Genomic DNA, 26,682 nt, shown 5'->3' on the forward strand with positions numbered 1-26,682 from the left:
CTGCGACCGTTCTCTTCTTGTCTTTATCTCGAACACATGCTTGCAATATCTGCCTGCGCAGTTGCGTGCGTTCCGGTCTGCAAATTCACCAACGTAATGTGGCCCTCGCAGTACGAGTACATCCCACATCCCCGATGATATAAGCGAAGAAAAACAAGGAAAGAGAAGTTGCGCCTGAGCGACGGGCAATTGGTCTGGCTAAGCGCCTGTAGCAGCTCGCCTCGCTTAGGATATTGCTAGTATTGGTGGGTCGCAGAATGTCTCAGCCTCGCCATGCACAACCTGGAACGCGGCTGCAGTCTCAGCCTCATCTGCCTCCTGAACTTGACTGATCAATGCATCCTTTTGCAATGAAAGTACATCTGTTCACGATTGTTTGTCGGCTTACATCATGTCATCGTCAACGGACGACGCCGCGTACAGCGATACCACAATCAATTGGATGTATGTTTTTTGTCGGCATGGTTCCCGTGGAGATTAACGCAAACCCAGGCCAGAACCCAACGTCCGTGGCACATTCGAGCTCTTGAGAAGCTGTTTGATTACACTCTCATTATGCGTGTATGCAGCTGTGCATCTGAACGTGCCGTGCACGACCGACAAAAGTAAGCTTCTGGCCGCACAAGTGAAATGGATCCTGTGTGGAATGTTTGCGCCGGAGCTGGTCGTCTTCACAGCATGGTCGCAGTGGATCTCGGCCAGAGAACTCATGCGGACGGTAGAGCAGTGCAACAAGGGAAAGGTAAGGTCCCGGCACAACTCTTGAAATATGTGCCGTTGGAAGACTGAGTCGATCATAGGATCCGAGCATGCACTACCCTGACTGGAGCATGAAACACAATTTCTTCGCTCAGATGGGCGGCTTTGCGATTGATACCAAGGATCATGGAGAGGAGTACATCCCTGAATCTCCCCGAGTGCATCTCACCGCCAACGGGGCCGCCGTCCTCGCGCAACAGGGCCGCTTGCCACGAGTCACTGAACAGTTTATATCGGACAAAAGCAAAGCCAACAGTCTCGCCAAAGTCCTTGTCGTGATACAGGCTGGATGGCTCATCGTTGAATGCATAGGTCGTGCAGTTGCCGGCCTCCCCATCACTCTTCTAGAGATCAATACAGTGGCCCATGTCGTTTGCGCATTGATGATGTACGCGTTGTGGTGGCACAAACCTCTCAACATCAGTGAACCCGTGGTGATAAAGGGAGATGGGATACATTCTTTCTGCTCCGCCATGTGGATGTTCAGCGAGTTCAGCAGTCAAAAGGACCATGAGTTCACAAAGAAGTTTGAGCGCTCTGAATTCGAAAGCCTCATCCGCTATGAGATTCTCCAACAGCGTTCCAACTCGCTTCGAGAGCCTTGCATGCAGGCTACCAGCAACACAGGCGACGTCGAAAAGGATGCGGATACCTCATACAGTCCCGACAACTGCACAAGCTTTGGTACACGACAGTCCCAACACCCTACTGCTCGACAGCAGCTACGAAATCCTCCCAATGCAGCGACCCATCACAACGATGAAATATGTTCCTTTTTAGGCAAAGCCAAGCAGGTTGAGCCCAGTCAGCAAGAACTCACAGTCAGGACCATGCGTCCGTTCTCTCATGGCGAAGTGCTATCGAATATTCATGCTGTCCAATGCGTGGACTCGCAAAAATCGTTCGATATCAGAGTTGGTGAAGAACAGGCATTGTTTCCGATGGGCTTTGGTCCAAACTCGGAAGGCCTGCATCCACTTGCGAGAAACGTGTCAAGAAATGCAAACACCAATGGCACACCCGGACAGCCAGTCCATATCGAAGTGGACAAGATTCGGCTGAACAGATGGTCTTTGGCAGCAGCGTGCCTCGACAGGCATCCAAACCTCTGGGCACGACACCAGCGTAGGCTGCCAAATATACGTTCACAGGACGGAGTACTTTGGACTCGCACAGAATATCCCAACGAGTTATGCAAAACAAATTATGTGAACGTCAGAATACCGAATTGGCCAGGGAATGACTTGATATGGCGCAACAAGGGTCTAGCTGTGGGCTTCTTCGTCGCTTGTGGTACCATATACGGTGCGATTCATCTATCTGCGTGGAATGCACACTTTCCCAGTTCGCCTGAACGTCTTTGCTGGAGGATTTCCGCCATATCCCTTGCTGGGTCTGCGTTTCTGTTTTCTCTGGCGTCAGTATATGATGGTCCATTTCTTGCGGGTACTCGGGAAAATGGATCCGAAGGCACGTCACGGCAAGGCTGGCGTGGGTGGTGCATTCGGTGGGGTATCGAATGTGTTCGCACGGTTTTTGGGAGTATGCTTTTTATCTGCGGTGTGGTGTATGTTTGCGCTCGAGGTTTTCTTGTCGTCGAGGCCTTTATCAGTCTACGTGCATTGCCACGAGAGGCTTACGATACGCCACAGTGGTCGCAATATCTGAGTCACTTGTAACATGTGTCTCAGACGCATGGGGGTTATGTGGAAAGCGACGAGATCATGTCGATATGGGATAGTTGCGGTCAATCTAGCCGGGCTTTTTAGCATGGCATTCCCTTCGTGAGTGTAACTTTCGGGACCCGTACTTGTGGCCACCTGGGCATGACATTGAGAAAATGGGTTTCCGTAGAGCGGATAGAATGTGAGGAGTTCAAATCAGGAACCACTGAGTGACAAGGGCGAAATTTCAGGAAACAGACGTCGACACGGAAAGAAAGAAAGAGAGAGAAATATCTTAAGACGGACCGGTCACGTGCTCAGGCTGGCAGTGTCACGGAAAATCTGCGCAATGGCATCCGCGGTGCAGCATCCGTGTCCCGTCTTGCGTCCAGTCCAAGATAGCCTTGATCTGACGTGAGGGTACTGGTGCTTTGCGGAGTTGTGAGACGTGTTTTGACCTGATCGTCATGTGCCATGAATGCATCTGAAGTCGGTGAATGATATCGATCTGTGGATTACTGAAGAGGACTACTATGTACATTCACATTTGAACCTGTATCGCAGCCTCGGCCAGTCACTGCCCGGCTCTGAGGATATGTGGAAGAGTAGGACTGCAGCACTAGGAGACAATTACAGCAATCAGATATGAAGTTGTCTATTGCAGGTAAACATGATTTTCATTCATGATCATTTGGTACTATCTAGCAATAGTGACACACGGCTGGTAATATTCCGCAATCTCCTTTGTCAACGCCTCTCTTACGATCGAGCCACATAGTTTGGCGTAGGGATTCGTCTTGACCGCCAATTGTCGAGCGGTCTCATTCCCGTAGCGACCTCCAAGACTTAGTTCTCGACTCGCGGCTTCTTCCAAATTCTCTCTCGAAAGATCTTTCAGGGCGGGCACGGCGTCGAGCATTCTGCGATTGTCCTCCGATTTGCTTGCCAGCAGAAGCAAGTAGCCTCGATGTGTATGCGCTGATGCAAGGACTCTTGCATCTAGGCTGTTGATGGCGCTAGTGAGTTGTGTGGGTGTTGCCAACGATACGGCTTTGGCGATGTCTTGCAGGATCTCTGCGACAGTCTCCGAGGACTGGGGAAGGTCCTCGTCTCTGACCAGCATACGGCGGGCTTGTGCGCGATTGTTCCACGCGGAGGCGTATGATGGGTCTTGGTCGATGATGGTGGTCAATTGGGAGATGGCGAGCTTGATGTTATCGACTTCTGGTGTCTCACCGTTGATAAGCCGTAGGGTTTGTCGCTCTTGTTCTTGAAGTCGTATCATTGTGGCTGGAGTGGAGCCTCGAGGTAGACTGCCTTCGATATGGACACTGCTAGATAGCGATGACTCGGGGTCAAAGAGTGCTGATAGGACTGATGAGTCGTTCTTGCTGAGCTTATGGCTGTCCATGTTTATGAGGTCGGGGGATTTTTGCGTTGTTCGAGAGAGGCGCTGGTTTGTATGACTTCTGACCGGCCAGTCGATGTTGATGGTGAAGTGACGATTGTGATAGGAGAGAGTGTCTGCTTATCAGAAGAACTTATGCGCTTGCATGTGCAAGTTGTTGTATGAGAAATAGTGGTGGGAATGCAAACACGGAAGTGATGTGACACGGACCGTGCGCTTACATCCCGGGTCGTTGATAGGCGTGCAAATCCGGGCTGGCCATGGGACCAGAGAATCCTGTACGTACCAATGCTTTCCGTCCCGAAGGTCAGCACCCGTCCTGGAACTGATAAAGGTGAGATAGTACCCCTCTGTTTCGAATCGCTCATCTGTGAACATTCTGCGCAATCCCAGCCGAGCTCCTTTCACAGAAACCCAACAACACACAGAAACCAGGCACCATGGCACCAATCGCCCTTGCTGATATTTCAGAACCGATTCACGAACTCAGCAGTGAATACAAGGACCAGTACTCAGTACAGGCCCTTCCCCAGTCTTCAAAGAATGTCGCGAGCTATCGAGGATACGACAACGTCCATTGGTGGGTTGGCAATGCCAAACAAGCTGCCGCGTACTACGTTACTCGTATGGGTTTCGAGCGAATAGCGTACCGAGGTCTTGAGACAGGTTCTCGGATTCTGGCTTCGCACGTTGTCCGGAACGGAGACGTGACCTTCGTCCTCACCTCACCACTCCAGAGCTCGGACTGCACAATCGCCTCGCTGTCCGACGAAGATCGAAAGCTGCTCCGCGAGATGCAGGATCATTTGAAGACCCACGGTGACGCAGTCCGTGATGTTGCTTTCGAAGTGGACGATGTTGCTGCAGTATATGATGCCGCCGTAGCCAAGGGTGCGCATGCAGTCCAACGGCCAAAGACAGTCAGCGACGAGTTTGGCAGTGCAACGTATGCTCAGATTCGAACGTACGGAGACACCATCCACACCTTGATCGAACGCCAGCAATATAAGGGTGCCTTCCTTCCAGGATACCGAGCAGTTAACGAAGTCGAGAGGACTGCCAAGTACTTACCAAAGGTTGATTTGATGCATGTTGATCATTGTGTCGGTAACCAGGACTGGGATGAGATGGAAGCAGCGTGCGAGTATTATGAGAAGACCCTAGGCTTCCACAGGTTCTGGTCGGTTGACGACAAGGACATCTGTACAGACTATTCCGCTCTGAAGTCAATAGTCATGGCCAGTCCAGACGAAAAGATCAAGATGCCGATCAATGAGCCAGCGACGGGAATAAGGAAATCGCAGATCGAAGAGTATGTCGACTGGTACAATGGCGCTGGTGTCCAGCACATCGCCCTGAGAACGGACGACATTATCTCCAGCGTCACTAACTTGAGAGAGCGAGGGATCGAGTTCATTAGCGTGCCGGATACTTACTACGTGTCGATGGCGAAACGACTTGAAAGCGCCGGCATGAAGCTGAACGAAGACTTTGCTGCACTGAAAGAGCTGGGCATCCTGATCGACTTCGATGAGGGTGGGTATCTTCTGCAGTTGTTCACCAAGCACTTGATGGACAGACCAACCGTCTTCATTGAGATCATTCAGAGAAATAACTTCTCCGGGTTCGGTGCTGGTAACTTCAAAGCTCTCTTTGAAGCAATTGAGAGGGAACAGATGGCTCGAGGTAATCTGTGATGTCACTTGAGGATTTCTTGAAGCTTTTCAGCAGTCTTGTAGATAACCTTGTCGCTTTAGCCAGCACTGTAGATTCAAACAATGACCATCACGCTCATGAGTAGATTGAGACCAACAAAGGTTGATGATTGTGCTCTCGTTTTAAAAAGGGTAAAGATGGCACCGAGAAATGCGAAAATAAGAGAGTTTTCTTAAGCAAAGAAGCCCGGAAATTGGCGCCTGTGTTTATTGGCAGGTGACAGCGATGGCCTCCCTAGCTTCCACCACCTAAAACTCACCTTCAAGTACTTAATCTGTCGTGTACTCCGTACCTCTGCCGTATCCCACCCTGACAATAAGTCTTACCTTTTGCTGACAACACCGTTTTGGCATGAAGATGTCCAAAGCCAGAGGCGAATCGCACAGGTCCTCGGAAGGGATTTTACAGAATGAGTGACAGTACGCCGCCACCAACACGGGTACGACAAGCGTGTGAACCATGCAGGTACGCTCAAATCTATCACTGAGAAGACCTCCACGTTGATAAAATCACTAGGAGGAAGAAGACAAAATGTCCCGGCGAAAGACCGGCTTGCTCTTTCTGCACGCGCCTCAATCAGAGATGCACCTATCTTCTCACCAGCGACACTCCTGTCGCAAGCAGCCAGAAGGAGCACCGGGTTACCAAGACAAAGGTCTGCTAACACCAAAACTTATTGCCCTTGTCGCTGACGAACTTGGAAAGCCGGATAGGGGCCATTCCACAGGTCGCGTTGACAGGTTGGAAGCCAGAGTTGAACAAATAATGGAGGCGGTCAAGTATGTCGCGACCTCCAAGCGTGGAAGCATGCTAAATTGGCAGCACACTTGTCGAGAGGCAGACTGAAGAAGTCCCCTCAAGAGAGTCGCGTCGTCCTTCCACACCACTCCAGAGCTCGCCACGATTGCCTCAGCCAGCCGGTGTCGCGCAGGGCCAAAGAACAAAATTCGACGAGTTCCGAAGGTAAGATCGATGCTGCAATCCTCGAGGAATACTCAGTGACAGTACTTAGGCCTTATCCTCCCTTCAATGTCCTCGGATCGCTGGTCGATCTTTACAAAGAGAAGATAGCCGATCAACCTTTGCCACTTTTCGATGTTGCTATTCTACAGGCTCAAGTGGGCAAATTTTCCGCGGGTCTTCTGGATTCCTTTCTTGCAATCACGGCTCGATTCTCCACAGATGGTTTTTTTGAGGGTGTCACCACGAAGGCTGTAGAGTACTACAAGAGCTCTGCATGGAACACTCTATTCAGGCAGGTTGCAGAGCCTACAGGCTCGTTAGACGTCCTGCAATCCTTTTGCTTGCTGTGTCTGAGCGAAATCTATGGTGCGTTTCACATAGTCCGAACGCAACTCAAATGCTGATTGCCGTCTTCGCAGACGGGAAGATGGTCCGAGCCTGGATGGCTTCCGGCATAGCCTCAAGGGCACTCATCTGTTCCAACCTTGCGATGGCAGAATCAGGAAGGCCCATAGGCCGCAAGACCGAGCTGTCGAGATGCTGCTGGAGCCTGTTCATTCTTGATCGGATTCATGGTAGCAGTCTCCGAACACTGACTGCCATCTCTGACGCAGCAATTCTTCCCGAAGCTCCACCAAGTAGCAAACAACCACTGATCAACAGCACGAGCAGAGGCCCGACAGAACCTCGAATGCCTGATGAAAGGGATGACGGCATCTGTTCCTATGCTTTACAATTGTTGACAATCTGGGGACGCCTTATGGCTTACCTCAAGACCATCAAACAAGGCAAACTGGAAGATGCATGGTCGACCAACTCCGAGTACCAACAGATCAAGTCAGAGATGTCCAGGTATGAAACCATTTTCCCGGAGGTCCACAGATTCAAGAATGCAAAGTTTCACGAAAGGACCAGCACGGACCTAACGACCCACCGATCGTATTGGGCACCTTGGATCTTCGCCCAATGCCTCTACCATGCCATACACTGCACCTTGAATCATCCCTTCCTGCATGTCGCTCGGGTTCACGGGCAACAAAGACTTCGATCTCCTTCCTTCCTTCAGCATGCCATTGACCAAACAATCTTGCACTCAACGTGGATCGTACAGCTTCTCAACATGTCTGACGAGAGAAGCTTCCCAATCTCTGACCCATTCATTGCTCATCTCGCCTCGGTGGTTGCCACTGCACAATTCTTTCTGCGGTTCTCCAAAGATGCGACCACGGCTGCGCGGGCAACAAGAGACTTTGAGACACTTCAGCTTTTTGTCGAAGGGATGGCATATGGATATCCACATCTTATTCACACCGTGAGTGGTTTATATCCTCGAATTGTCAATTTATGTTTACATTGCTGATGCTCGGGATAAGAGCGCGAAATTAGGAAAGCTTGCCCAGCTCGCTGCACCATACAACAACTCTACACAGCCGGTACAACCGCCAAAAGTTGAGACCGCACTATTGTGGGATCTGCTCGACTATGCCGTATCCTCGTCGCCGAATGTCAGCACTGGAGGTCCTGCAGATGATGTCGAGTTGAGTGTCAATACTCAATTCCTCCTGCCGATGGACCAAACTACGCCCAGGTCTGCGGCGGGTGTCGTTGCACCAGGGCACAATGCCCCTCTGGCCTTCTCTCCGAATTTCTGGGATGATTCTGCATTCGCCTTCGACATGGCCGACTTCTCAAATCTACCCGACATGTCGACACTGACGATGCCGAAAGACGCTTGGGTCAACGGCCTGTTGTGAGAGCAAAAGCCGTCTGGTTGGCCGCAATCGGAGGTCAGGTTCTGTACCAGGTTGTTCGTGCCGAAGCGAGCTTGAAAAGCGGTAGAACTGCGGCAAATTGTCTGCGTCTCTCCGCAGTTCGCTGCACGTATCTTGTCATCGCCTCCATCTTTTTACACATCGTCCGGCCCTTCCAGCCAGTCACAAACAGTCGGATGCGGGCAGCATTTAGCCAAAATAATGTCGATACCTTTACGGCCATGTCGGTCCTACCACCGATTGCGATCTACCTCAAATCGATGCTGCTTCGACTTTGCAAAGTGGCAAAGAGAGCCAAGGGTAGGCGACTGACTAAGAAGGAAGTGGAGGGAGAACAGCACAACCTATATAAGAGCCGGTATAACAGTGCTGCTGCGAAAATGGCCGTCAGGACAATCCTCCAAAATCCACACCATGAGCGCCTTTCTCACCACTGTCGCCACCATCGCTGGTCTGCTGAGTATCTTTGCAGATCCGGTGAATGCCAAATCAGGCCAGTCAGTCCAAGCGCGAGATGTTACCCTGCCGCCCATTCCTGGTAGCCCTCAAATCATCACCAATGGTGCTTTCACCAACGCCACATACGGGTGGGAGTCATCCCCAACAGGCAAGATCCAAAATGGCTTGTACTGCATCACCGTCCCATCGGGATCAGCGCCCGGCAATAGCAGCTATTTGAGGACGACATACCAGTTTTTGGAGACGAAGAACGATGTCTACACGGTGAACTTCACGGCAAGCTCGTCCGTGGGCTTTGATATCATTGTGCAGACTCCAGACCCTCCATTGGACCCGAATTTGAACACCACAGTTCCATTGACGACAACACCACATCCTTTCTCCGTCACTTTCAGCCCTGCCAATCAAGCACCAAATGCAACCCTCGAGTTCGACCTTGGAGGAGCACCTGCAGAGGCACAAGTGTGCATTGGCGATGTCAGCATGAAACGCATCGATCGGAGCGGCTATGTGCAATTTGTCGGCCCAGCTCTGAAGGTCAATCAGCTGGGCTACCTGCCTCAAGGACCAAAGGTCGCTACGTTGGTTGCGAACAATACCAAAGCCGTGACTTGGTCGTTGCTCAGTGCTTCAGACAGTATCGTGGCGAGCGGAAACACCACTCCGAAAGGCATGGATGCGGCATCTGGCCAGGTTGTGTCCACGATTGACTTCAGCAACGTCACACAAGACGGAGACGGATATGTGTTGACTGCTGGCAATGCGACCAGCTATCCATTCACCATATCCTCGACGGTCTACGACACGTTGCGGCAGGACTCTCTCCTATTCTTCTATCAGCAGCGCAGTGGTATCGCGATCGACGCGGCATTGGCAGGCTCTCAGTATGCCAGAGCGGCAGGTCATGTCCAAGTCCCACCCAACCAAGGCGATGTCCAGGTTCCATGTCAGGCTGTTCATGACTCGTTGATCGCCTACCTCGAGCCATGGACTTGCAATTACACTTTGAACGTGACACAAGGCTGGTATGATGCTGGTGACCAAGGTAAATATGTGGTCAATGGAGGCATATCGGCGGCACAGCTGCTCATGGAGTATGAGCGGACTCAGCACATTGCCAACGCTACAAATGTCCTGGTTGATGGCTCGCTGCGTATTCCCGAGCGTAACAATGGTGTCCCTGACATTCTTGACGAGGCTAGATGGGAGATTGAGTTCTTGTTGAAAATGCAGGTATGTCGGACACTGAAGTTCTTCGAGGAATTTGCCGTCTCCAGACACTGACGAGTCGTTCAGGTCCCTGCTGGCTCTCCACCACAATTGTTCAACGGCAGCATGATCGACATGTCTGGCCTGGTCCATCACAAGATGCATGACAATCAGTGGACGCCTCTTCCTACCGATCCGTCGCAAGACCCCAAGCGTCGTGAACTCCACAGACCGAGTACAGCCGCCGCTCTCAATGTTGCCGCTGTAGGGGCCATGGCTGCTCGCTCGTTCGCCACGTACGACAGCGCGTTCTCGCAGCAGTGTCTGCAAGCAGCGACAACAGCCTACGCCGCTGCAACGAAGAATCCAGCAATTCTGGCGCCAGGCACCGACTGGGATCTTGGTGGTGGAGCGTACAGTGACGACGATGTGACGGACGAGTTTTACTGGGCCGCAGCGGAGTTGTATCTCACCACTGGCCAACAACAATATCTTACGGATCTGACGAACAATACCTACCATACGGCAAATGTGTCAACACTGTTCACTATCCCAGACGGCTTTTCTTGGGGCTCCGTCGCTGCTCTGGCACAGCTTGACCTGGCGACTATCCCGAGCAATATCTCCAACCACCCCGCCATCGTACAGTCGGTGCTAGATGCAGCAGACATGTATCTCGCTGTCCAACGCAACGCCACCAACGGATACGGCGTGTTTCTGAACTCGTACCCATGGGGTTCGAATAGCAACAATCTCAATAATATCCAAGTTGTGGCGACGGCGTTTGACTTGAGCGGCAACATCACGTACAGAGATGCGGCACTTCAGGGCGTTGACTATGTCCTCGGTCGCAACGCCCTTGCTTTCTCGTACATTCGCGGCTACGGAACGAATTATGTACAGAATGTGCACTCGCGGTTGTACGCGCATGAGCTCAATGACCAAGTTCCACAGGCGCCTGCTGGGGCTATGTCTGGCGGCGCGAATGAAGATGCGAGTGATCCTCCTGCCGATGATGTCCTTCAGGGGTGTAAGCCGCAGCTGTGTCATGTTGATGATGTGAATAGTTACAGCACAAATGAGGTTGCCATCAACTGGGGGTCGGCACTTGCTTGGGTGGTCGGATGGGCTGCAAGTCAAGGCTGATCGGGTTGGAAGGAATGAACCGTATACAACATGCATAGAGAAAGTGGTACAGTAATGGACGTCAGTCACGGTGTCTCCGATTCTCCCTTTTATCTCGTCGCATTTCCGGTAGCTAAGTTCGTGACAGAAGCGCATTGCACAGCCTTGTGAGAGAAGGAATTTGCTTACTATGTTCACAAGTCTACTACTTACTGGTTTAACCTACGTTGAAAGTACCAACATGCAGACAATCATCTCATAAAACTGGATTATGCTGCATGCCCGTTCTCCACCGCCTTTTTGTTCCCTATACCCAGCATCTCCTCAGTCGTCCGGACAATGATATCAAACGCATTCCTTACATACTTCTCTTCAGCATAGGCGTTACCACTGACAACACGAATGAACGACTTTCCAGCCGTACTGCTGCAAGTGAGAAAGACCTCGCCGCGCTCATTGATCATTTCGCCAATCTGCTTCGTCAAAGAGTTTGCAGCTTGTTCGAGCTGCTGCTCCGCCGAGACCTGCGGTACGAAACTTGCATCCGTCTCCGCAACAGTGTTTGTGGCTGGCACGATATCAGCCCTCACGCGGAAACAAGTCAGACCGAACGCCGGCGTCGTCACCAGTTCGAAGAGATCAGCCCGCTCGCGCACAAGACCAGCAAATGTCTCGCCTATGCCGACCGTCTTGCGGATGTGCGCGCGCAGACCTTCCAGCCCGTACGTTCGCAGGACGAACCAAATCTTGAGGGCGCGAAATCGTCGGCCCAGCGGGATCTGCCAGTCTCGGTAGTCCGTCACGAGCCCGGCGTCGGAGTGCTTGTTGACGTAGTATGCCGCTGAGATGGAGAGCGCGCGGGTGAGATGGTTGCGGTCCTGGACGAATAGGCAGGATGCATCGAAGTTGACGAGTAGCCATTTGTGCATGTTCATGTTGAAACTGTCTGCAATGCTCATGTGGTGAGAGTGTTGGGAGGAGTATTCAGGGCAGACCAGTGCGGCGCCGGCGTACGCTGCGTCGACGTGCACCCAGAGGTTCTTGTGCTTTGCTAATACTGGGGCGAGGCTGGCGAAGTCGTCGATTGCGCACGTCGATGTCGTCCCGAGGGTTAGGGTGATGTAGTATGGTTCCAGACCCTCGTTGGCGCATTGGGCTAATGCGGCCTCAAGGTCCGCGCCGGTCAAGGAGAGGCCGTTGGACATGGACGTTGGGATGGCGCGGAAGCGTGTGCCGGCTATCAATGCGCCTTTCTGCGTTGATGAGTGCGTTTGGTCTGAGGACAGGGCGATTAATTTTGAGCGTAGATGCGCGATTCGGTCTTCGCGTTCGGGACTGTTGGGGGCAAGGCCTTCGGCGTCGACTTTGGCGTGGAGGTAGCGTTCGCGTGCGGCAACCATGCATGTTACTACGGCTTCTGATGCGGAGCCTTGGATCGTGCCGCCACCACCGGTGGGTGACGTGCTGAGGAAGGATGGCGGGAGGTCAAATGCTTGCGCGAGCCAGTCCATTACCACGGTTTCGAGTTCCGTGCAAGATGGGCTGCAGAGCCAGTTGAAGGCTGGGGCGGTGAAGGCAGCGCTGTACATCTCGCCTAGCATTGATGGGTAGGTGACACTGGCAGGGAAGAAGGCCATGAAATTGGGTGATTGCCAGTGTGTGAGGCCAGGCATGATCTTGGAAGCGATGTCTGGTTGGATATCGGACCATGGTTGAGGTTGCTCGGGAGCTGATTTGGGAAGTTGAGGTGCTAGGAAGCCTGGTTTGATGGATGGGAGGACGGGGTGGTTGGTGATGTTCTGATTGTATTCGATGACTGAAGATGTTAGTTGTTGGTGCTTAGGCCATAGAAAGCATTTAACATACTCTCTTCTATGGCAGCGTGAGCTGCTTTTCGAAACTCGTCGGCGTCCATGGCTGAAAGTCTAGATCGATGGAAGCCTCTGGTGAAGATGCTCGAGATGGGTGGTTTTGGTGAGAGTAGCGGCCGTGGGCGAAGAAGTGCCCGCTCAAACATATATCAAGCAGCACGACAAGACAAGGATGGAAATATCGACCGTGAAACCCAAAATACCTACAGCGAAAAGAAGATGACCACCTATGCACGCCCTTCGAAGAGGTTTACGATGTAAACGACGTATTGGACATTGGACATGGACAGAGGCGGCAAAGACTCCGCGGGAAAGCTCGAAAAGTGAATGTGATTGGCCAAATCCTACAGCCTTGTTGGTGTAGGATGACCAAGTCGGTTGGACGCAAGGAAATACTTTCATCCCATCCGATTAAGGATTCAAGGTGCATGGATGACGCAGCTTAGAGCCTTTAAGCCCTGCTATTTGACCTCGTTGGCATATACCAGTTCTCACACATGCATCATAGGGGATACGTAGGTTTTACATCTGGAAAGACATCCGTATCGGGCAAGTCGTCCATTTCAGGTTAGGTGGACGCTGACACTATATGACCACAAGCAGGCGTCAGGGGCTTTATGCGGAATCTCTTCTCGTTTCAGACAAACCCGCCCACTCATCTGTCGAATGTATCGCTGTTCAAGTCTCTTCAAACACAAACACGCCTTTCCCAGGCCTGAAACCACCCAGAGTGCCTTGGACCGCCGCCTTGAGAGTGTCGACCTCGGTCTCCCAAGCCCATTTGCACTCTTGTACAGGTATATCTTTAAACTTCTTTTCTCTCGTAAGGCGAAGCACATCGTCAACGGTCTGCTTCTTTTGGTCTGGATGGCGGTCACTCCATTTGCTCACCCAGAATCCGGTGAATGAAATATCCTTGAAGATCAATAGTGATGCAGGAAGTGCCAGAGGCTGCTTGCTCATAGCACCATAGGTGACCATCGTGGCTCCAGGACTTAGGAACTTGGCCAAAGCTGTAGCTGGCTTGCCACCAACACAGTTCAATCCGACCTTGATCTGTTCTCGGCCGCCATGAGTCCATTCTTTGATCTGGTCTCTAATTTCTCTGCTCATTAGCTCTTCTTCTGTGATGACTTTGGTCGCTCCAATATCTAGCAGATCCTGCTTGAGCTTTTGCTCCTCCTCTTTATTTTCACGGCCCCGTATGACATTGATGCTCTTGAAGCCCCATTCCTTGCCTAGTTGAATAGCTGCTCGTCCAACACCGCTGTTCGCGCCATTCTGGATGAACCATTCGTCTCCCATGAACTTCCATGTTGCCGAATCGAGTAACATGCGGTAGGCCGTGCAAGGGTTGACCGACACGGTCCCGACCTGTAGAGGGGTCAAACCGTCTTTGTTGTCAATCTTCAACAGTTTGCTTTCATCGACAGCCATATGTGTTCTCCATGTTCCTTGTCCCGTGTACTTCATTATGACCCAATCGCCCTTGCTCAGGGTTTTGACACCGGATCCCGTGCTAACGACCTCTGCGACTCCTTCATTGCCTGCAACTGCAGCAGCTTCTGAGGTTCCGAGGGCTGTGTTCATCTCGGGTTTCGAAGGGTATACACCCTGGATTTGATTCACATCGGCTGGGTTGATTGGGGCAACAAGCATCCGGACGACGACGCTGGAACCTGCCGCGGGCGATATGGAGTGGCCATGTATTGATAAGACGTCTTGAGGTTCGCCATATTTGGAGTAGACCAATGCTTTGGCCTGGGTATAACCGTAGCTGCTAATTGCTCGCGGGCGGTCGATGGAAGACCTCCGCAAAGTGCTCCGACATAGCGGCCCTCGACTTTGTGCAAAGAGGGATCGTGAGGCAGCCTTGAGAGGCTGGGAACAACGTAGTGAGGTGGTCATGTCACGAACGGCTAATTCTCAGTCATCGGGGCACATTGGAGCGTCGAAGAGTATCTGTAGATTTCCGCAGCTCCGCATCAACAACAATTCCTGAAAAGGCGACGTCATACTTGGTCTCGGTCAAGTTTCTTCTTTGGTAAGGAGGTTGAAGCTACAGTCACTAATGGCATTTTCAGTCGCTAAGGTGCCAGCGAGACCAGGTACGTTGTTCTCCCGTACCAGGTGTGAGCGACTGCGTCCGGTTCTTCTGGGATGAATCGCTCACAAATGCTCTGAGAACGAGCTACAGGCGGTAGCTGACAATTATCAATCCGGGCATGTGTCTGGATTCAATTTACAGCTTGAGTTGAAATGAGACGAGACGGTTGAAACATGATATTGGTGTTGAAAGCATCTTTCGTTCATGCGTGCGACCATAGGCGTTGGCGGCTAGCACGGATAGACATGGTACTCGCAAAAACACTCAACCCTGTCGGTGGGTACAAGGAAATCACCTTAGGCAGTCAAAAGTTGCATACTCCTCAATTTCTTGATTTAAAACCCTCTCGGAATCCTTCTATACATGGATGTTGTGAGGATGAACGTGAAACCATCCGCTTCCGCTCTTGAACGACAATTGTACAGTAGTTCGTATTTCGTAAGTTTTCTCCAACGACGCGTCCAGACTTCAACTGCGACGCGTAAAGTACCAGCACAACCCAACAATTCACCAATTCTTTTCGCCATCATCATCCTGCTTTTGATAGCGCCAACAATAATGGCCGACGTAGGCCCTGTCCACGGCTACAGCAATGCCAACCGAGCGTTCCTACAAGCATTCCTCGCCCAAAGCGTGCTTACTCTTGAGACTGCGAGACCGATCCTCGCTGCCATCCTAACATACCGCGACGGACGTGACGTAGAACCACAAGATGTCACCGCCGACGACTTCAACGTGTACATTGCGGAAGCAAATCGGAGACTCTCTCCTCTCGACCTCGAAATCCGCAGCACATTCCACCAGCAGACTAGAGAACGTGTCTATGCTCTGGTCAACACAACAAGCGATTCTCTCACACAACTCGCTACCACGTACTCAGCCGATGAGATTGTCTACCTCAAAAAACTCTTGGACGCAATGTTTGACGGACAAAACAACAAGGGCAAGCGAGAAGCTATGTGCCTGAGCGGCATCGAGGCCATTCAAGTCGGACGATCGCAGAGCAGGCGAGAGACACAAAATGGAAATGCAACACAATCCACCGCAGGCATGCTGGCTGCTAGAGACGCCGAGGCTATGCTCACTAAGCTGCTCGAAGAAGGCTGGCTTGAGAAAAGCAGACAAGGCTTCTACAGCTTGAGTCCACGGGCATTGATGGAGCTGAAAGGGTGGCTGATCGACACCTACAATGACGAGGACGAGGACGGCGAGAAACGAGAAAAGATCAAGTTCTGTCACGCTTGCAAAGAGATCGTCACCGTGGTAAGTGTTTCCACCCCCCTCTGATCGTATGGTTCTGAGCTGATGAATTATGAAGGGCCAAAGATGTCCACGCCGCGAATGCCCGTGCCGATTACATGACATCTGTACACAGAATTTCTTCCGCGTGCAGAGGTCGCAGACCTGTCCTATTTGCAAGACAGAATGGGATGGTCAACATTATGTCGGAGAGAAGGCTATTACGACCTCGGATAGCTACCAGAATGGCCGACGTAAGAGCGGCCACAGGCATCGAACCGATGCAGCGACGGAAGCCAATGCCGAGGAGGGCACTTGAAACACCCTTTCGAGTATCTTGAGGACATTGCACTCAAAACGACCACAAGGTCAAAGCGCTGGAAATGGTCGATGGATGGTCTTTCTCAGAGTCTTGAGTTCTCGAGTCGATCATCCAGACCATGCCATCACTACTTGCTCGAAACCTCAATATCGATTCAATTCCACCACCACCACCACCACCACCACCCCGGTACTCGAAGGGATTGCCTCGACTGTCTTCCAAGGACTGGTTAGACCCGCGCACTACTGAAGGGTGTCCGTTGCGAAGAGATCTCGAACCCCAGGGCGCCAAGCTCATCAAATGCAAGCAACGTCGTTGTCACCACTGGTCTGGCACGTCCAAACGCCTGGCTCAGCCTCGTCACTAACCGCCCGGAAAGGAGCCGACACTATGATTTGGTGCGGATCTGCTTCATACCGTCTATCCAGACTGCGGGGATAGATCAGATTGATCCACGATATGCGGGACTTCCATAGTTGAATTTGCAGCACTGCCATGAAGCTGCGAATTCTCCACACAAGAGGCTCGGAGTCGCCGATGGGCCAACGGATGGATCAGCCAGGTTTTCGGTTGCCACATTCCGCCAATGAGTCTGCCACAGATACTACCACATGGTCATAGCGCTTCGTGGAGATGCTATCCGACGGGGAAATCTTTACTACCTACCCCGTGCTTTCGATACATGGTCCGTGCATTGGACTCTCCAAATAGCAAAGCTCCATCTTGTGACTGCTCAGAATCTCTCAAAGAGGTTCGTGCAAGGGAAACCTGGTCTGCAATGGTGATCTCTGACGGGTCCTTCCATCCAGAGGTTACTCCCGCGGCTCTACTGTGGGTATCCCATCCCTCAGGTTTTTGGTCCAATGACTCCAGTGCTACTATTCTGAGTACCATTTCCTCGGTATCTTTGGTACCAAGTCTTGCAGCGAAATGGTACAACGACTCTAAGACTGGCTCATGGTTCCAAGGAGTTGACGATGGATATAAGTATGGCTCCGATTAGAGGTCTACAGTTCTATTCTTCATCAACAACTCTCACAAGCAACAACAAGCAACAGTGACATCCACTTCAACCCTCTGACAGACACTCGATCCTTAACACAAACCACAAAACAACTTCCAAATCCTCGATCACTTCGCTTCTCAGCACTCAAAATGCAGATCAAGACCGCCGTCATCGCCGCTCTCCCAGCCCTGGGCGCTCTCGCCGTTCCCACCGGTTCATCTGGAAACAACCCTGATGCGACCTTCCCGGCTGCCTACGGTTTGATCGTTGGAACAGATATCCAACCATTCCACTTCGAGAGCTTCAATGCCAACAACAACAAGTTCTGGCTCAACTTGCCCCAGACCGTGACCTCTTGTCCATACACTGGTACCGACCAAGCCAGCTTCTGCCCTCCAGGCAACGAGACCGCTTTCACTGGAGCTGGATCGCTGGCTGTTACCGTTCCAGGTGGTCAGCAAATCTACGTTGACATATCGGGTGCTTTGATGTTCACCACCGCCCACACTCACGCCATCCCCTACGGTGCCGTGTCCTACCCTTTCACTTTCAACTTGGCCGCTGGTGCCCAATACGGTTCGGTCAGCACTCAAGCATTCGGCGCTGATGGGTTCATGGCATGCCCAACCTACGGCAGCATTGCGTACCAGGTGTTTGCCAACTTTCCTGAGGCTCAGGTTCCATTGGGCAATGTCGCCGACTGTGTGCCATTTGTGCCATTGGCTGTCCCTTACACCGCCGGCAACTCTGCTGCTTGGCAGTACGACTAAGCCATCGATTGAGAGAAGACTGGAAGGGTAATAGTCGTTACTCAGACTGAGGGTATCTGAATTGGTGCTTTGTTTTGTACAGGATCTGGGGATATTGCAATGGCATTGTTTGAGTTGAAAGCATAGCGAAAAAGCAAAAAAGCATGAGCGGGAAAATTGAGTACAGCATAGCATAGCGCATGATTTGGGAAGATATGTAATCATTATAGGTAATCACATCATATCACAGCAAAGCTTCATCCCACTTGAGGGCGCCAGTGACAGACTTCTCGCATATGACTCAACCAGCTGTTCTAGCAAGTCCAACCTTTCTGGAAAAGATATTCAGGTCGTGTTGTCGTACGTATGTGAGCCGAGATTCCGCACGTTGCGGTCAATGACTGCCAATGGCAACGCTGACCTACAACTCGTCATTTGATGAGGAGTTGTATTCCTATATGTCATAACCCCAGCCGGACGAGGCCGACGGCGATCTCGATGATAATTGTGGCGCAAATAGGATCCGTATTGATAGGTGACCGCTGTCTCTCCGCCTCCACAAAACGCCTCCAAGGCCATCCTACCATCCACATTTCACTAGGTAAAGACAAAAGAGGATTTTCTCCGCACGTTCCACCCAATGAAGTCATTGGGGCTTGAAGGTGGAAGAGCTGTAATCAAGGTCTCGTGGTCGATGTAACTTTGCACAAGTCCATCCTGCTCTATGCGGGGGATGCGAGCTGCATGCATAAGGTAATGGATCATGTACATGTACATTTTCACAGCGCCGAAGTACCATCCGCGCTCGATTGAGATCTTTGCATTTCCCTGAACTTCGGCTACCAAAATCTAGCACTAATAAAGCTTGCCTCGGTACTTCTGTACTCTGTGAAGCTCCCAGGTCAACAAACAGCACCGTCCAAGTCGGTCGTCACCTTCACTCCTTGTAGGCCTTTCCATGGGAAGCAGTGCCACAGAGTGATTCGAGACAAGGTTCTCCGTGTCAATCGAAGGCGTCAAAAGCTTAGATTTTTGCTTCCGGATGAGGAGAAAGACCGACATGCCGCTCATCATCCTGCTGGTCGTTGGGCTATTGTCCTCGGTAGCATCTGCTCAAACCGGCAATGCTTCGACAGTGTACAAGACTCGCTTTCCGGGTGTGACGTGGGACGCTACCAATTGGATACTCACCACGACCAATCTTGACCAAGGACATTACCAATCTCGAGCATCGGTCGCAAATGGCTATCATGGAATCAACGTAGCCGCTCTCGGGCCCTTCTTCGAGGCCGACACTCCAGTGGCCGGAGACGATATCAATGGTTGGCCACTCTTCCAACGTCGGCAGACGTTCGCTACTGTCGGCGGCTTCTGGGACTCTCAAGCTACCACCAATGGCACCAACTTCCCCTGGCTATCTCAGTATGGCGGGGACAGTGCTATCAGCGGCATTCCACACTGGAGTGGCCTAATCGTGGATCTTGGTGGGAGCAACTTCCTGGCTGCAGCGACCAATGCCTCGACCATCAGCAACTTCAAGTCAAGCCTGGACATGAGGAACGGTCTTATGAACTGGGCATTTACATGGAAGCCGAGTGGCCATGGCTCGTTCAACGTGTCATATCAGCTGTTTGCTCACAGGCTCAACATCAACCAAGCAGTCGTCACGATGAACATTACTGCCGCAAGTGCGACCAATGTCACAATCGCGAATGTGCTCAATGGAGACTGTGCCGTGCGAGCGACTCCCGGACAGACTGGAGTTGACTCTTCCAGTTCAGATCTGATTTACAGCTCCGTCTCACCCGATGGAGTTAGCAATATCACGGCGTGGGTATACGCTACCTTGAACCACACTGGTGCGACTGTTGGCTCTGCGCAGAAGCTCACCACGAGTCGCCCATATCTCGGCACAAATCAGACCTCGATCGCTTCCACATACAACGTCAGCCTGCAAGGTGGTAAGGTCGCAACATTCACCAAATTCGTCGGTATCGCCTCAACAGATGGCTACGTCCAACCACGTATGGTGGCGAGGAACGCTTCCCTTAACGCACAGAAGGCCGGATTCACCTCATTACTCCAAAGTCACATGGCAGAGTGGAATGCAAACTTTCCTTCGACATCAGTGGACGACTACTCCTACCCACAGAACGGAAGTCTTCCTAGTGACCCCTATATAATTGAGTCTGCCATAGTGGCGGTCGTCAACCCATACACTCTGCTGCAGAACACGATATCTGAAAACGCACTCAACGTCTCCGGCAACGCTCCTATCAACAGCCACAGCATCGCAGTTGGCGGTTTGACCTCGGACTCGTATGCCGGACAGATCTTCTGGGACGCCGAAGTCTGGATGCAGCCAGGTCTAGTAGCCGCTTTCCCCGCGGCAGGCCTGGGCATCGCCAACTACCGCATCCAGCGGTACCAGCAAGCACAAGCCAACATCAAGACGGCATACCAGTCCTCGCAGAACACGACCCAATTCTCGTCCAAAGCAGCTATATTTCCCTGGACAAGCGGTCGGTACGGTAACTGTACTGCCACCGGCCCCTGCTGGGACTACGAGTACCACATCAATGGCGACATCGGCCAAGAGTTCACAAACTACTGGGTCACATCGGGCGATACATCGTTCTTCCAAGACCAACTATACCCGATCTACGACTCGCTGGCGACGATGTACTCGGACTTACTAGTCAAGAACGGCTCGCAATGGTCGTTGTTGAACATGACCGACCCAGACGAGTACGCAAACCACGTGGATGACGGGGCGTTCACAAACGCTTTGATCTCGCAGCACCTGGCGACCGCAAATCAATACCGGAGCATGTTCAACGGCACACCCAACGCAACATGGACCACGCAGGCAGATAACGTGCTTATCGCGCGCGACACCGAGGCCAATATTGTGTTAGAGTACGTCGGGATGAACGGCAGCGTCGAAGTCAAACAGGCGGACGTCATTCTCAATACATTCCCCCTGTCGTATACGGGCCAGAATTATACTTCGCAAGACTCGCTCAGTGATCTAGATTACTACGCCGCCAAAACGACCACCAATGGTCCAGCAATGACATACGCTATCTTCTCGATCATCGCGAATTCTGTGAGCCCGTCAGGCTGCTCGAGCTACACTTACCAACAGGCCTCGACATACCCTTACATCCGCGGTCCGTGGTTCCAGTTCTCCGAACAACTCGTCGACAACTACCAGGCCAATGGCGGCACGCATCCTGCGTACCCTTTCCTCACCGGGCACGGCGGATCGAATCAAGTCGTGTTATTTGGATATCTCGGATTAAGGTTACGACCAGATTTCATTCTGCATGTCGACCCCAGTCTGCCGCCACAGATCCCACAGATCAAGTACCGCACTTTCCACTGGAACGGGTGGCCGATCAGCGCGTTCTCGAACCAGACTCACACTATCCTCAGTCGTGGTAGTGTATCGCCTGCCGAGGGCGCCGTGCCTAACGCCACGTACGCGAGCTCTCCTATTCCAGTGCAAGTTGGACCATTGGGTGGTTCAGCGACAGGAAATTACAGTCTCGCCCCGAACTCGAGTATCACTATCAAAAACCGACAGATCGGCAACGTCGCGACGACCAGTGGGAACGTCGCGCAGTGTCTGCCCGTAAGTTCGCCGGACGACATCATGCCAGGACAATTCCCTATCGCTGCGGTCGACGGTGCGACGAGCACCAAGTGGCAGCCTGCCCTCGCGAATCAGACCGCGAGTATCACCGTGTCTTTACCGCTTGGATACCGCGTGACGGGGATGGAGTTCGACTGGGCTCAAGCGCCGCCTTGGAATTACAGTGTTTTATTCCACAATGAGACGCTGGGCAGTCCGAGTGCATTCAACGCGAATTCGAGTGCGGGTGTGCTTGAGGTGGCGAGCAGTGGGAAACTAAGCATCAGTACGGCGTATAATGCGACGGAGATTCTGGATATAGGACCCCTGGGGAGTAATGTTACGATGTTCACGGTGCCGAGTGGGAAGGAGATCTATACGGCGAAGTATGCTACGTTGCAGGTTTGGGGGAGTTTGGCGAATGGGACGGCGACGGTGAAGAATATGAGTGGGAGTGGTGCGACGGTTGCGGAGTGGAGTATCATTGTTGAGGGGCTGGGTGGGTTGAGGAAACGGGGTGCTGATGCTGGTGGGAATTTGAAGATGAGAGGTACGGAGGGGGATATGGATGTCCTGTTGAAGTTGGGAAGGGTGGTGAGGGATGCGGAGAGGAGGAAGAGTATGGTATGAAGACGGCTCGTTATGTCGATGATTAGGCTTTCCTGGTATCCTTTCCCTTGATTGACATTAGTGCAAAATTGGGATGGCTGGCATGCAGACCAAACACAAAGGCACCAAGGTCTTCTAGCAGACCCTACCCTCTGCAAATGAGTTCTCAGGCTCGCAAGATGATGCCTATGTTACGCCTTAGGAATGGCTTATTGGTAATCCTCATTATCATTATCATCGGTACACATTTTCCATCGTAAGCGAGTGAATGCCTCGTATCGCGTTTCGCATGACCTCCACTAAGGCCAACGATACCTGCTCGATACATCCTTTCATATTTGCATTCGTCGGGATGCCCCATAAATACTCCATCAATAAGATGACTTCCGCATATGTATAATGTTCTCAGTAGGTCACCAACTTCAAGTGTTGTCGGTGCAGTAGTTCAACCACATTTGGAGTTCTGGGAAATTCGTCGTGCCCGCAGAAGTCTGGCCATATTTCACGTCACAGGCCTCGCATTCGCTAATGCCCTGCATGAATACGCTGTCTGCTGGACACAGCACGCTGCGCACTTTGCCAACGGACTGAGCATACAGCTGAGTATCGTCGAAAGGCCTGTAACACTGTGCCGGAGCCTCTGCGACTGATCCTTGTCGACGCCAGAACATCTCCGCGAGGGGGTTGGTCGTACCTCGTCGTCGAGGCATCTTCCATGGTTGAGAAGTGGTGGGTGAAGGCCAATCTTGCCAACCACTTACAGTGACGGTGGCGGTTGTAGGTACAGTGACCGTTGCAGTTGTAGGTACAATGATCGTGGAAGTAGTGGGGCACACAGGTTGACCATCGATATCAAAGATAGTAAAGTCGAGACCGAAGTGCTGAGGGTTGAGATGGAAGAAACCAAGGACCGGCTGATCCCAGGCACAACTTGTGGTTGTTGGGTTCGGCCAAGTCGTGTTCCAGTCTGGTACTGGGAATGCGGGCGTTGGCTTACACTCGTCCGGCGAGCAGACATACGTGCTTGCCGGCGGATTCTGTTCCCAATTACAATCAATTTGAGGAGGAGTGCAGATGGTCCCAGGTGGACAACCCCAGAGGTAGTTGCTTGGCAGTGGGGTTGGGGGCGTATAGGTTGGATTGATTGTCCTTGAGGTACAAGGGACCAAGCCTGTCAATGTTGGTGCTGTAGAAGTGATAGTGTCGGTGACGGTACCAATGCTTATGACAGTATCTGTCGTGGTATCAATGCTAGTGGCGGTAACTTGACTTATAAGAGTCGTTGGGCTGACAACAGTTGTTGGACTGAGGATAGTGGTAGGACTGATACTGACACTGACGAGTGTAGTCGTGCTAACACTGACACTAATAATAGTGGTTGGTACAATGTCAGTAGTTGGACTGACGCTGACGCTGACCACGGTCGTTGGAGTGACGATGGTAGTCACACTGATCACGGTAGTCGTGCTAACAATAGTGGTCGGACTGACACTGACAACAGTAGTTGGAACGATGTCAGTGGTTGGGCTGATACTGACGCTGACCACGGTTGTTGGACTGACACTGACACTAATCACCGTCGTTGTGCTCACGATCGTGGTGGGTTGTATCTCTGTAGTCGTTTCGACAATAGTCGTTGGCTGGATTTTGGTGGTAGTCTCAACGATAGTTGTTGGTTGAACAACGGTGGTTGTGGAAACTTCCCAGCAGGTGGTTGTGACTATCACTGTCTGCGTCGACCATGCAGTGGTTTCAACTATTTGAGTATCGTATACGGTGGTAGTTGATGGGACACAAGCAGCAGTTGTAGTCCCCCAGTCCGAGCCACCGGTTCCGCCCGCATGGCCCAAGTCAGCAAAAGCAGCGAAAAGGAACCCAACAGTCCTCAGCCTCATGATGGCAATGTCGGAGGATGAGCGAATGTGCAACGAGTGACTGTACAGTAATGGCCGAGGCTGGAATGTCTCAAGAAGGAAAGAAAGAGGAACATCAGAAGAGAGACATCTTTCAGCTGTTATATGGTCACTGAAGCTGCCGTGCCTGATTTCAGCATCCGGTCTGCGTCACCTTGAAGTAGATGGGAAAGGCAAGTGTGTTCGCAAAGGCCGTGCTAGCGTTCGGCGGGTGGCTTGCACACTCGCGACTTCCGTGGTCGTGGACAGGCCTTTGAGGAACTCACAAGCCCGTGGTGTCCTGAGTGGTCTCTAGCGCAGCCACTGGCCGGGGATGCGGCGGTGTGCTGGAGACGGAACGTAGAAGACCAGGCCCCAAAAGCATCTGTGAACGTCAGGTCGAAGATGAGGAGCCGCACCTCAAAAATGGCCCGCAGCATCCATGACTATAGTATTCAGCCCCAGGTTGCTCGAACACTTTCCCTGTCTCACCAGTCGGGCACATTGGTTGCGTGGTCAGACACGCTAAAGTACCTGCTGCAGCAGACAGGCCCGCGGAGAAAAACAATCGCATGCATGATACTTGGGGCTGAGTCTAGGACAACTTGGACAAGTGAGTTTTGCGGACACAGAAGGAGCACGAGCAGCCCCAAGGCTGCACCAAGGCAACCAGACCACGAGCGGGATGGAACGCATCAAAAAGCTATGGGCTAGCATGATGCATACCTGGTCAAAGTGGATCGATATGTGGTCGGAAGTTGGTAGATGGTGGACTGTGGAACCGCGTTGGAGCGATCGATGGTCGCACTCTTCGTTGCATTCGGGCACCGGCTCTCGAAGTGGTCAAGTGAGGCTCAATTGCTTTGTAGGGTGGAGGGAGAAGTAGACGGGCACACGATCAGGTAATGGCAATTTGTAACCGTGCATGATCGTATCTTATTGACAGAGTGGGAGAAGATGAGCGTAAACAGTAGTTTCGAAGCAGAGGCCGCTCTACGCAGGGTCGGGCAGGTTGCTGGTTTGTCAAGAGTAGCAGCCCCCTCACTTTGCTGCAGATCCATGTTACAGTACATGTCGTTCGCTTAATTTACAAGGAATAGCTGTCAGGCTTTCCATTCACCAAAGTGACCACGTAGACTCTCCGTAGGTGCTGAGAGACGAGACCACTCATGCGGACAGTCTCCATTGAGTAGGCGCCTCTGGACACTGCTTCTTCGATGCCAGGGAGTAAGATAATATCCGCCTCAATTCAATCATTTTCTGTGCACGGGGTGCTGGAAACCATGATGGATGAAAGACCGTCGAAAGAAACTTCAGCCTGACCGCTTGAATATCGGCACACGGCACGGGAAGAAACCAGCTGTCACTCATTAGCCCTCCTGCGCTTCCGACCACAGTCCCCCCATCCTCTCCAACACTTCAGGCCACCAATCCAGCGCAGTCTTCACCCACCTTATGCAGTTGCCAGTGCCTAGACGGCGACATCACGTATTGCGCAGCGACACGTGAACCACCTTGATGGTAGCCATTGGATATACGAGGCTGGGGTATTCAAGCCACCAGTTCTGTGCGGTTATGGGTCTGCCGAACAGCGCACATCATCATATGGTTGGTTCCTTGTTTTTAGCCCTTGACTTAGGAACGAGCGATCGCCGTCTCTCCACAATACGAGGAAGGAGGGCGGAGAACAAATGCTCTTTATGGTTGTGAGGCTGAGTGCGTGCGTACAGGAAACCACCCGACAGAAAAGAACCCACGCACGAGATCTCTTTGTGGAATGGTTGTTGAGACAATGCGCTTCTTGGAATCCCAGTGTTTTCCTTTGGGTAGTCCATCAAGCGGCATTCAATCAGCTTTGTGGGTTGCGGAAGCTGTTTCTAAAAGACAGTTCCTCGATAAGGCTGAGACGGTCTGGCATAGTTCAGGCAACGCTGTTCTTACTGGGTCGTCTATGTTTAGTAATTGTGGTGCACCTCCTCAATACAGCGTGAGCATGTGTCTGCTGATTGACCGCTTTCTACTAGGAATTGGTCACTCATGCAGCAGCCGCATGTTACACAACCGGTCAAGTCTTCTGGAAAGCAGGATGAAGCAACCTTTTCGTGTTGAATTGGGTCAGTGCTGCAGCTCGTCGACAGGCAGTCCCTGCACACATCCCGTCCTACTCTACCATCG

At 52.0% G+C, this 26,682-nt stretch overlaps 11 protein-coding genes across 11 annotated transcripts; 7 read left to right on the forward strand and 4 right to left on the reverse strand.

The window, feature by feature from the left end:
- Positions 1 to 12: 12 nt before the first annotated feature.
- On the forward strand, positions 13 to 2,688 carry EDD37DRAFT_277949 (uncharacterized protein). Its single transcript, XM_062811026.1, has 4 exons — positions 13 to 245; positions 358 to 444; positions 493 to 742; positions 801 to 2,688. Exons 2-4 carry the CDS (start codon positions 392 to 394, stop codon positions 2,436 to 2,438), a joined length of 1,941 nt encoding a protein of 646 aa, XP_062673705.1. The 5' UTR covers positions 13 to 245; positions 358 to 391; the 3' UTR covers positions 2,439 to 2,688.
- On the reverse strand, positions 2,684 to 4,052 carry EDD37DRAFT_278506 (uncharacterized protein). Its single transcript, XM_062811029.1, has one exon. The coding sequence runs from the start codon at positions 3,832 to 3,834 to the stop codon at positions 3,121 to 3,123; it is 714 nt and encodes a 237-aa protein (XP_062673706.1). The 5' UTR covers positions 3,835 to 4,052; the 3' UTR covers positions 2,684 to 3,120.
- A 78-nt stretch (positions 4,053 to 4,130) lies between these two features.
- On the forward strand, positions 4,131 to 5,813 carry EDD37DRAFT_623446 (4-hydroxyphenylpyruvate dioxygenase). Its single transcript, XM_062816111.1, has one exon. It carries the CDS (start codon positions 4,272 to 4,274, stop codon positions 5,526 to 5,528), a length of 1,257 nt encoding a protein of 418 aa, XP_062673707.1. The 5' UTR covers positions 4,131 to 4,271; the 3' UTR covers positions 5,529 to 5,813.
- Positions 5,814 to 6,078: 265 nt separating this feature from the next.
- EDD37DRAFT_647481 (uncharacterized protein) lies at positions 6,079 to 8,264 on the forward strand (the record flags this gene model as incomplete). The annotated part of the gene is made up of 5 exons (XM_062817887.1): positions 6,079 to 6,326; positions 6,370 to 6,510; positions 6,560 to 6,876; positions 6,930 to 7,822; positions 7,884 to 8,264. 5 exons carry the CDS (start codon positions 6,079 to 6,081, stop codon positions 8,262 to 8,264), a joined length of 1,980 nt encoding a protein of 659 aa, XP_062673708.1.
- A 216-nt stretch (positions 8,265 to 8,480) lies between these two features.
- Positions 8,481 to 11,220, forward strand: EDD37DRAFT_278327 (secreted endoglucanase). The gene is made up of 2 exons (XM_062811028.1): positions 8,481 to 9,974; positions 10,038 to 11,220. The coding sequence occupies exons 1-2, from the start codon at positions 8,697 to 8,699 to the stop codon at positions 11,094 to 11,096; spliced, it is 2,337 nt and encodes a 778-aa protein (XP_062673709.1). The 5' UTR covers positions 8,481 to 8,696; the 3' UTR covers positions 11,097 to 11,220.
- Positions 11,221 to 11,344: 124 nt separating this feature from the next.
- On the reverse strand, positions 11,345 to 12,990 carry EDD37DRAFT_606609 (aromatic-L-amino-acid decarboxylase, variant; the record flags this gene model as incomplete). Its single annotated transcript, XM_062814901.1, has 2 exons — positions 11,345 to 12,891; positions 12,942 to 12,990. 2 exons carry the CDS (start codon positions 12,988 to 12,990, stop codon positions 11,345 to 11,347), a joined length of 1,596 nt encoding a protein of 531 aa, XP_062673710.1.
- A 226-nt stretch (positions 12,991 to 13,216) lies between these two features.
- On the reverse strand, positions 13,217 to 14,955 carry EDD37DRAFT_623456 (mitochondrial trans-2-enoyl-CoA reductase). Its single transcript, XM_062816112.1, has one exon. The coding sequence runs from the start codon at positions 14,852 to 14,854 to the stop codon at positions 13,625 to 13,627; it is 1,230 nt and encodes a 409-aa protein (XP_062673711.1). The 5' UTR covers positions 14,855 to 14,955; the 3' UTR covers positions 13,217 to 13,624.
- Positions 14,956 to 15,611: 656 nt separating this feature from the next.
- Positions 15,612 to 17,080, forward strand: EDD37DRAFT_677793 (Nse1 non-SMC component of SMC5-6 complex-domain-containing protein; the record flags this gene model as incomplete). Its single annotated transcript, XM_062819617.1, has 2 exons — positions 15,612 to 16,316; positions 16,372 to 17,080. 2 exons carry the CDS (start codon positions 15,612 to 15,614, stop codon positions 16,609 to 16,611), a joined length of 945 nt encoding a protein of 314 aa, XP_062673712.1. The 3' UTR covers positions 16,612 to 17,080.
- A 689-nt stretch (positions 17,081 to 17,769) lies between these two features.
- EDD37DRAFT_606612 (IgE-binding protein) lies at positions 17,770 to 18,390 on the forward strand (the record flags this gene model as incomplete). The annotated part of the gene is made up of 1 exon (XM_062814902.1): positions 17,770 to 18,390. The coding sequence occupies one exon, from the start codon at positions 17,770 to 17,772 to the stop codon at positions 18,388 to 18,390; it is 621 nt and encodes a 206-aa protein (XP_062673713.1).
- A 907-nt stretch (positions 18,391 to 19,297) lies between these two features.
- On the forward strand, positions 19,298 to 22,837 carry EDD37DRAFT_278738 (alpha,alpha-trehalase). Its single transcript, XM_062811030.1, has one exon. It carries the CDS (start codon positions 19,412 to 19,414, stop codon positions 22,634 to 22,636), a length of 3,225 nt encoding a protein of 1,074 aa, XP_062673714.1. The 5' UTR covers positions 19,298 to 19,411; the 3' UTR covers positions 22,637 to 22,837.
- On the reverse strand, positions 22,837 to 24,815 carry EDD37DRAFT_278806 (uncharacterized protein). Its single transcript, XM_062811031.1, has one exon. The coding sequence runs from the start codon at positions 24,508 to 24,510 to the stop codon at positions 23,038 to 23,040; it is 1,473 nt and encodes a 490-aa protein (XP_062673715.1). The 5' UTR covers positions 24,511 to 24,815; the 3' UTR covers positions 22,837 to 23,037.
- Positions 24,816 to 26,682: the final 1,867 nt, after the last annotated feature.

This window comes from Exophiala viscosa, assembly GCF_022695815.1.
Source record: "Exophiala viscosa unplaced genomic scaffold EDD37scaffold_2, whole genome shotgun sequence".
NCBI classification, from domain to species: Eukaryota; Fungi; Ascomycota; class Eurotiomycetes; order Chaetothyriales; family Herpotrichiellaceae; genus Exophiala; species Exophiala viscosa.

What these genes read in the sequence shown, in the direction of transcription:
- EDD37DRAFT_277949 (XM_062811026.1), top strand. Translation starts at nt 392, where the DNA reads ATGTCATCGTCAACGGACGACGCCGCGTACAGCGATACCACAATCAAT. An exon ending in GATACCACAATCAATTGGAT is followed by an intron (nt 445 to 492) that starts GTATGTTTTTTG and finishes ACGCAAACCCAG; the next exon opens with GCCAGAACCCAACGTCCGTG. An exon ending in AGCAGTGCAACAAGGGAAAG is followed by an intron (nt 743 to 800) that starts GTAAGGTCCCGG and finishes AGTCGATCATAG; the next exon opens with GATCCGAGCATGCACTACCC.
- EDD37DRAFT_278506 (XM_062811029.1), bottom strand. Translation starts at nt 3,834, where the DNA reads ATGGACAGCCATAAGCTCAGCAAGAACGACTCATCAGTCCTATCAGCA.
- EDD37DRAFT_623446 (XM_062816111.1), top strand. Translation starts at nt 4,272, where the DNA reads ATGGCACCAATCGCCCTTGCTGATATTTCAGAACCGATTCACGAACTC.
- EDD37DRAFT_278327 (XM_062811028.1), top strand. Translation starts at nt 8,697, where the DNA reads ATGAGCGCCTTTCTCACCACTGTCGCCACCATCGCTGGTCTGCTGAGT. An exon ending in AGTTCTTGTTGAAAATGCAG is followed by an intron (nt 9,975 to 10,037) that starts GTATGTCGGACA and finishes CGAGTCGTTCAG; the next exon opens with GTCCCTGCTGGCTCTCCACC.
- EDD37DRAFT_623456 (XM_062816112.1), bottom strand. Translation starts at nt 14,854, where the DNA reads ATGACCACCTCACTACGTTGTTCCCAGCCTCTCAAGGCTGCCTCACGA.
- EDD37DRAFT_278738 (XM_062811030.1), top strand. Translation starts at nt 19,412, where the DNA reads ATGAGGAGAAAGACCGACATGCCGCTCATCATCCTGCTGGTCGTTGGG.
- EDD37DRAFT_278806 (XM_062811031.1), bottom strand. Translation starts at nt 24,510, where the DNA reads ATGAGGCTGAGGACTGTTGGGTTCCTTTTCGCTGCTTTTGCTGACTTG.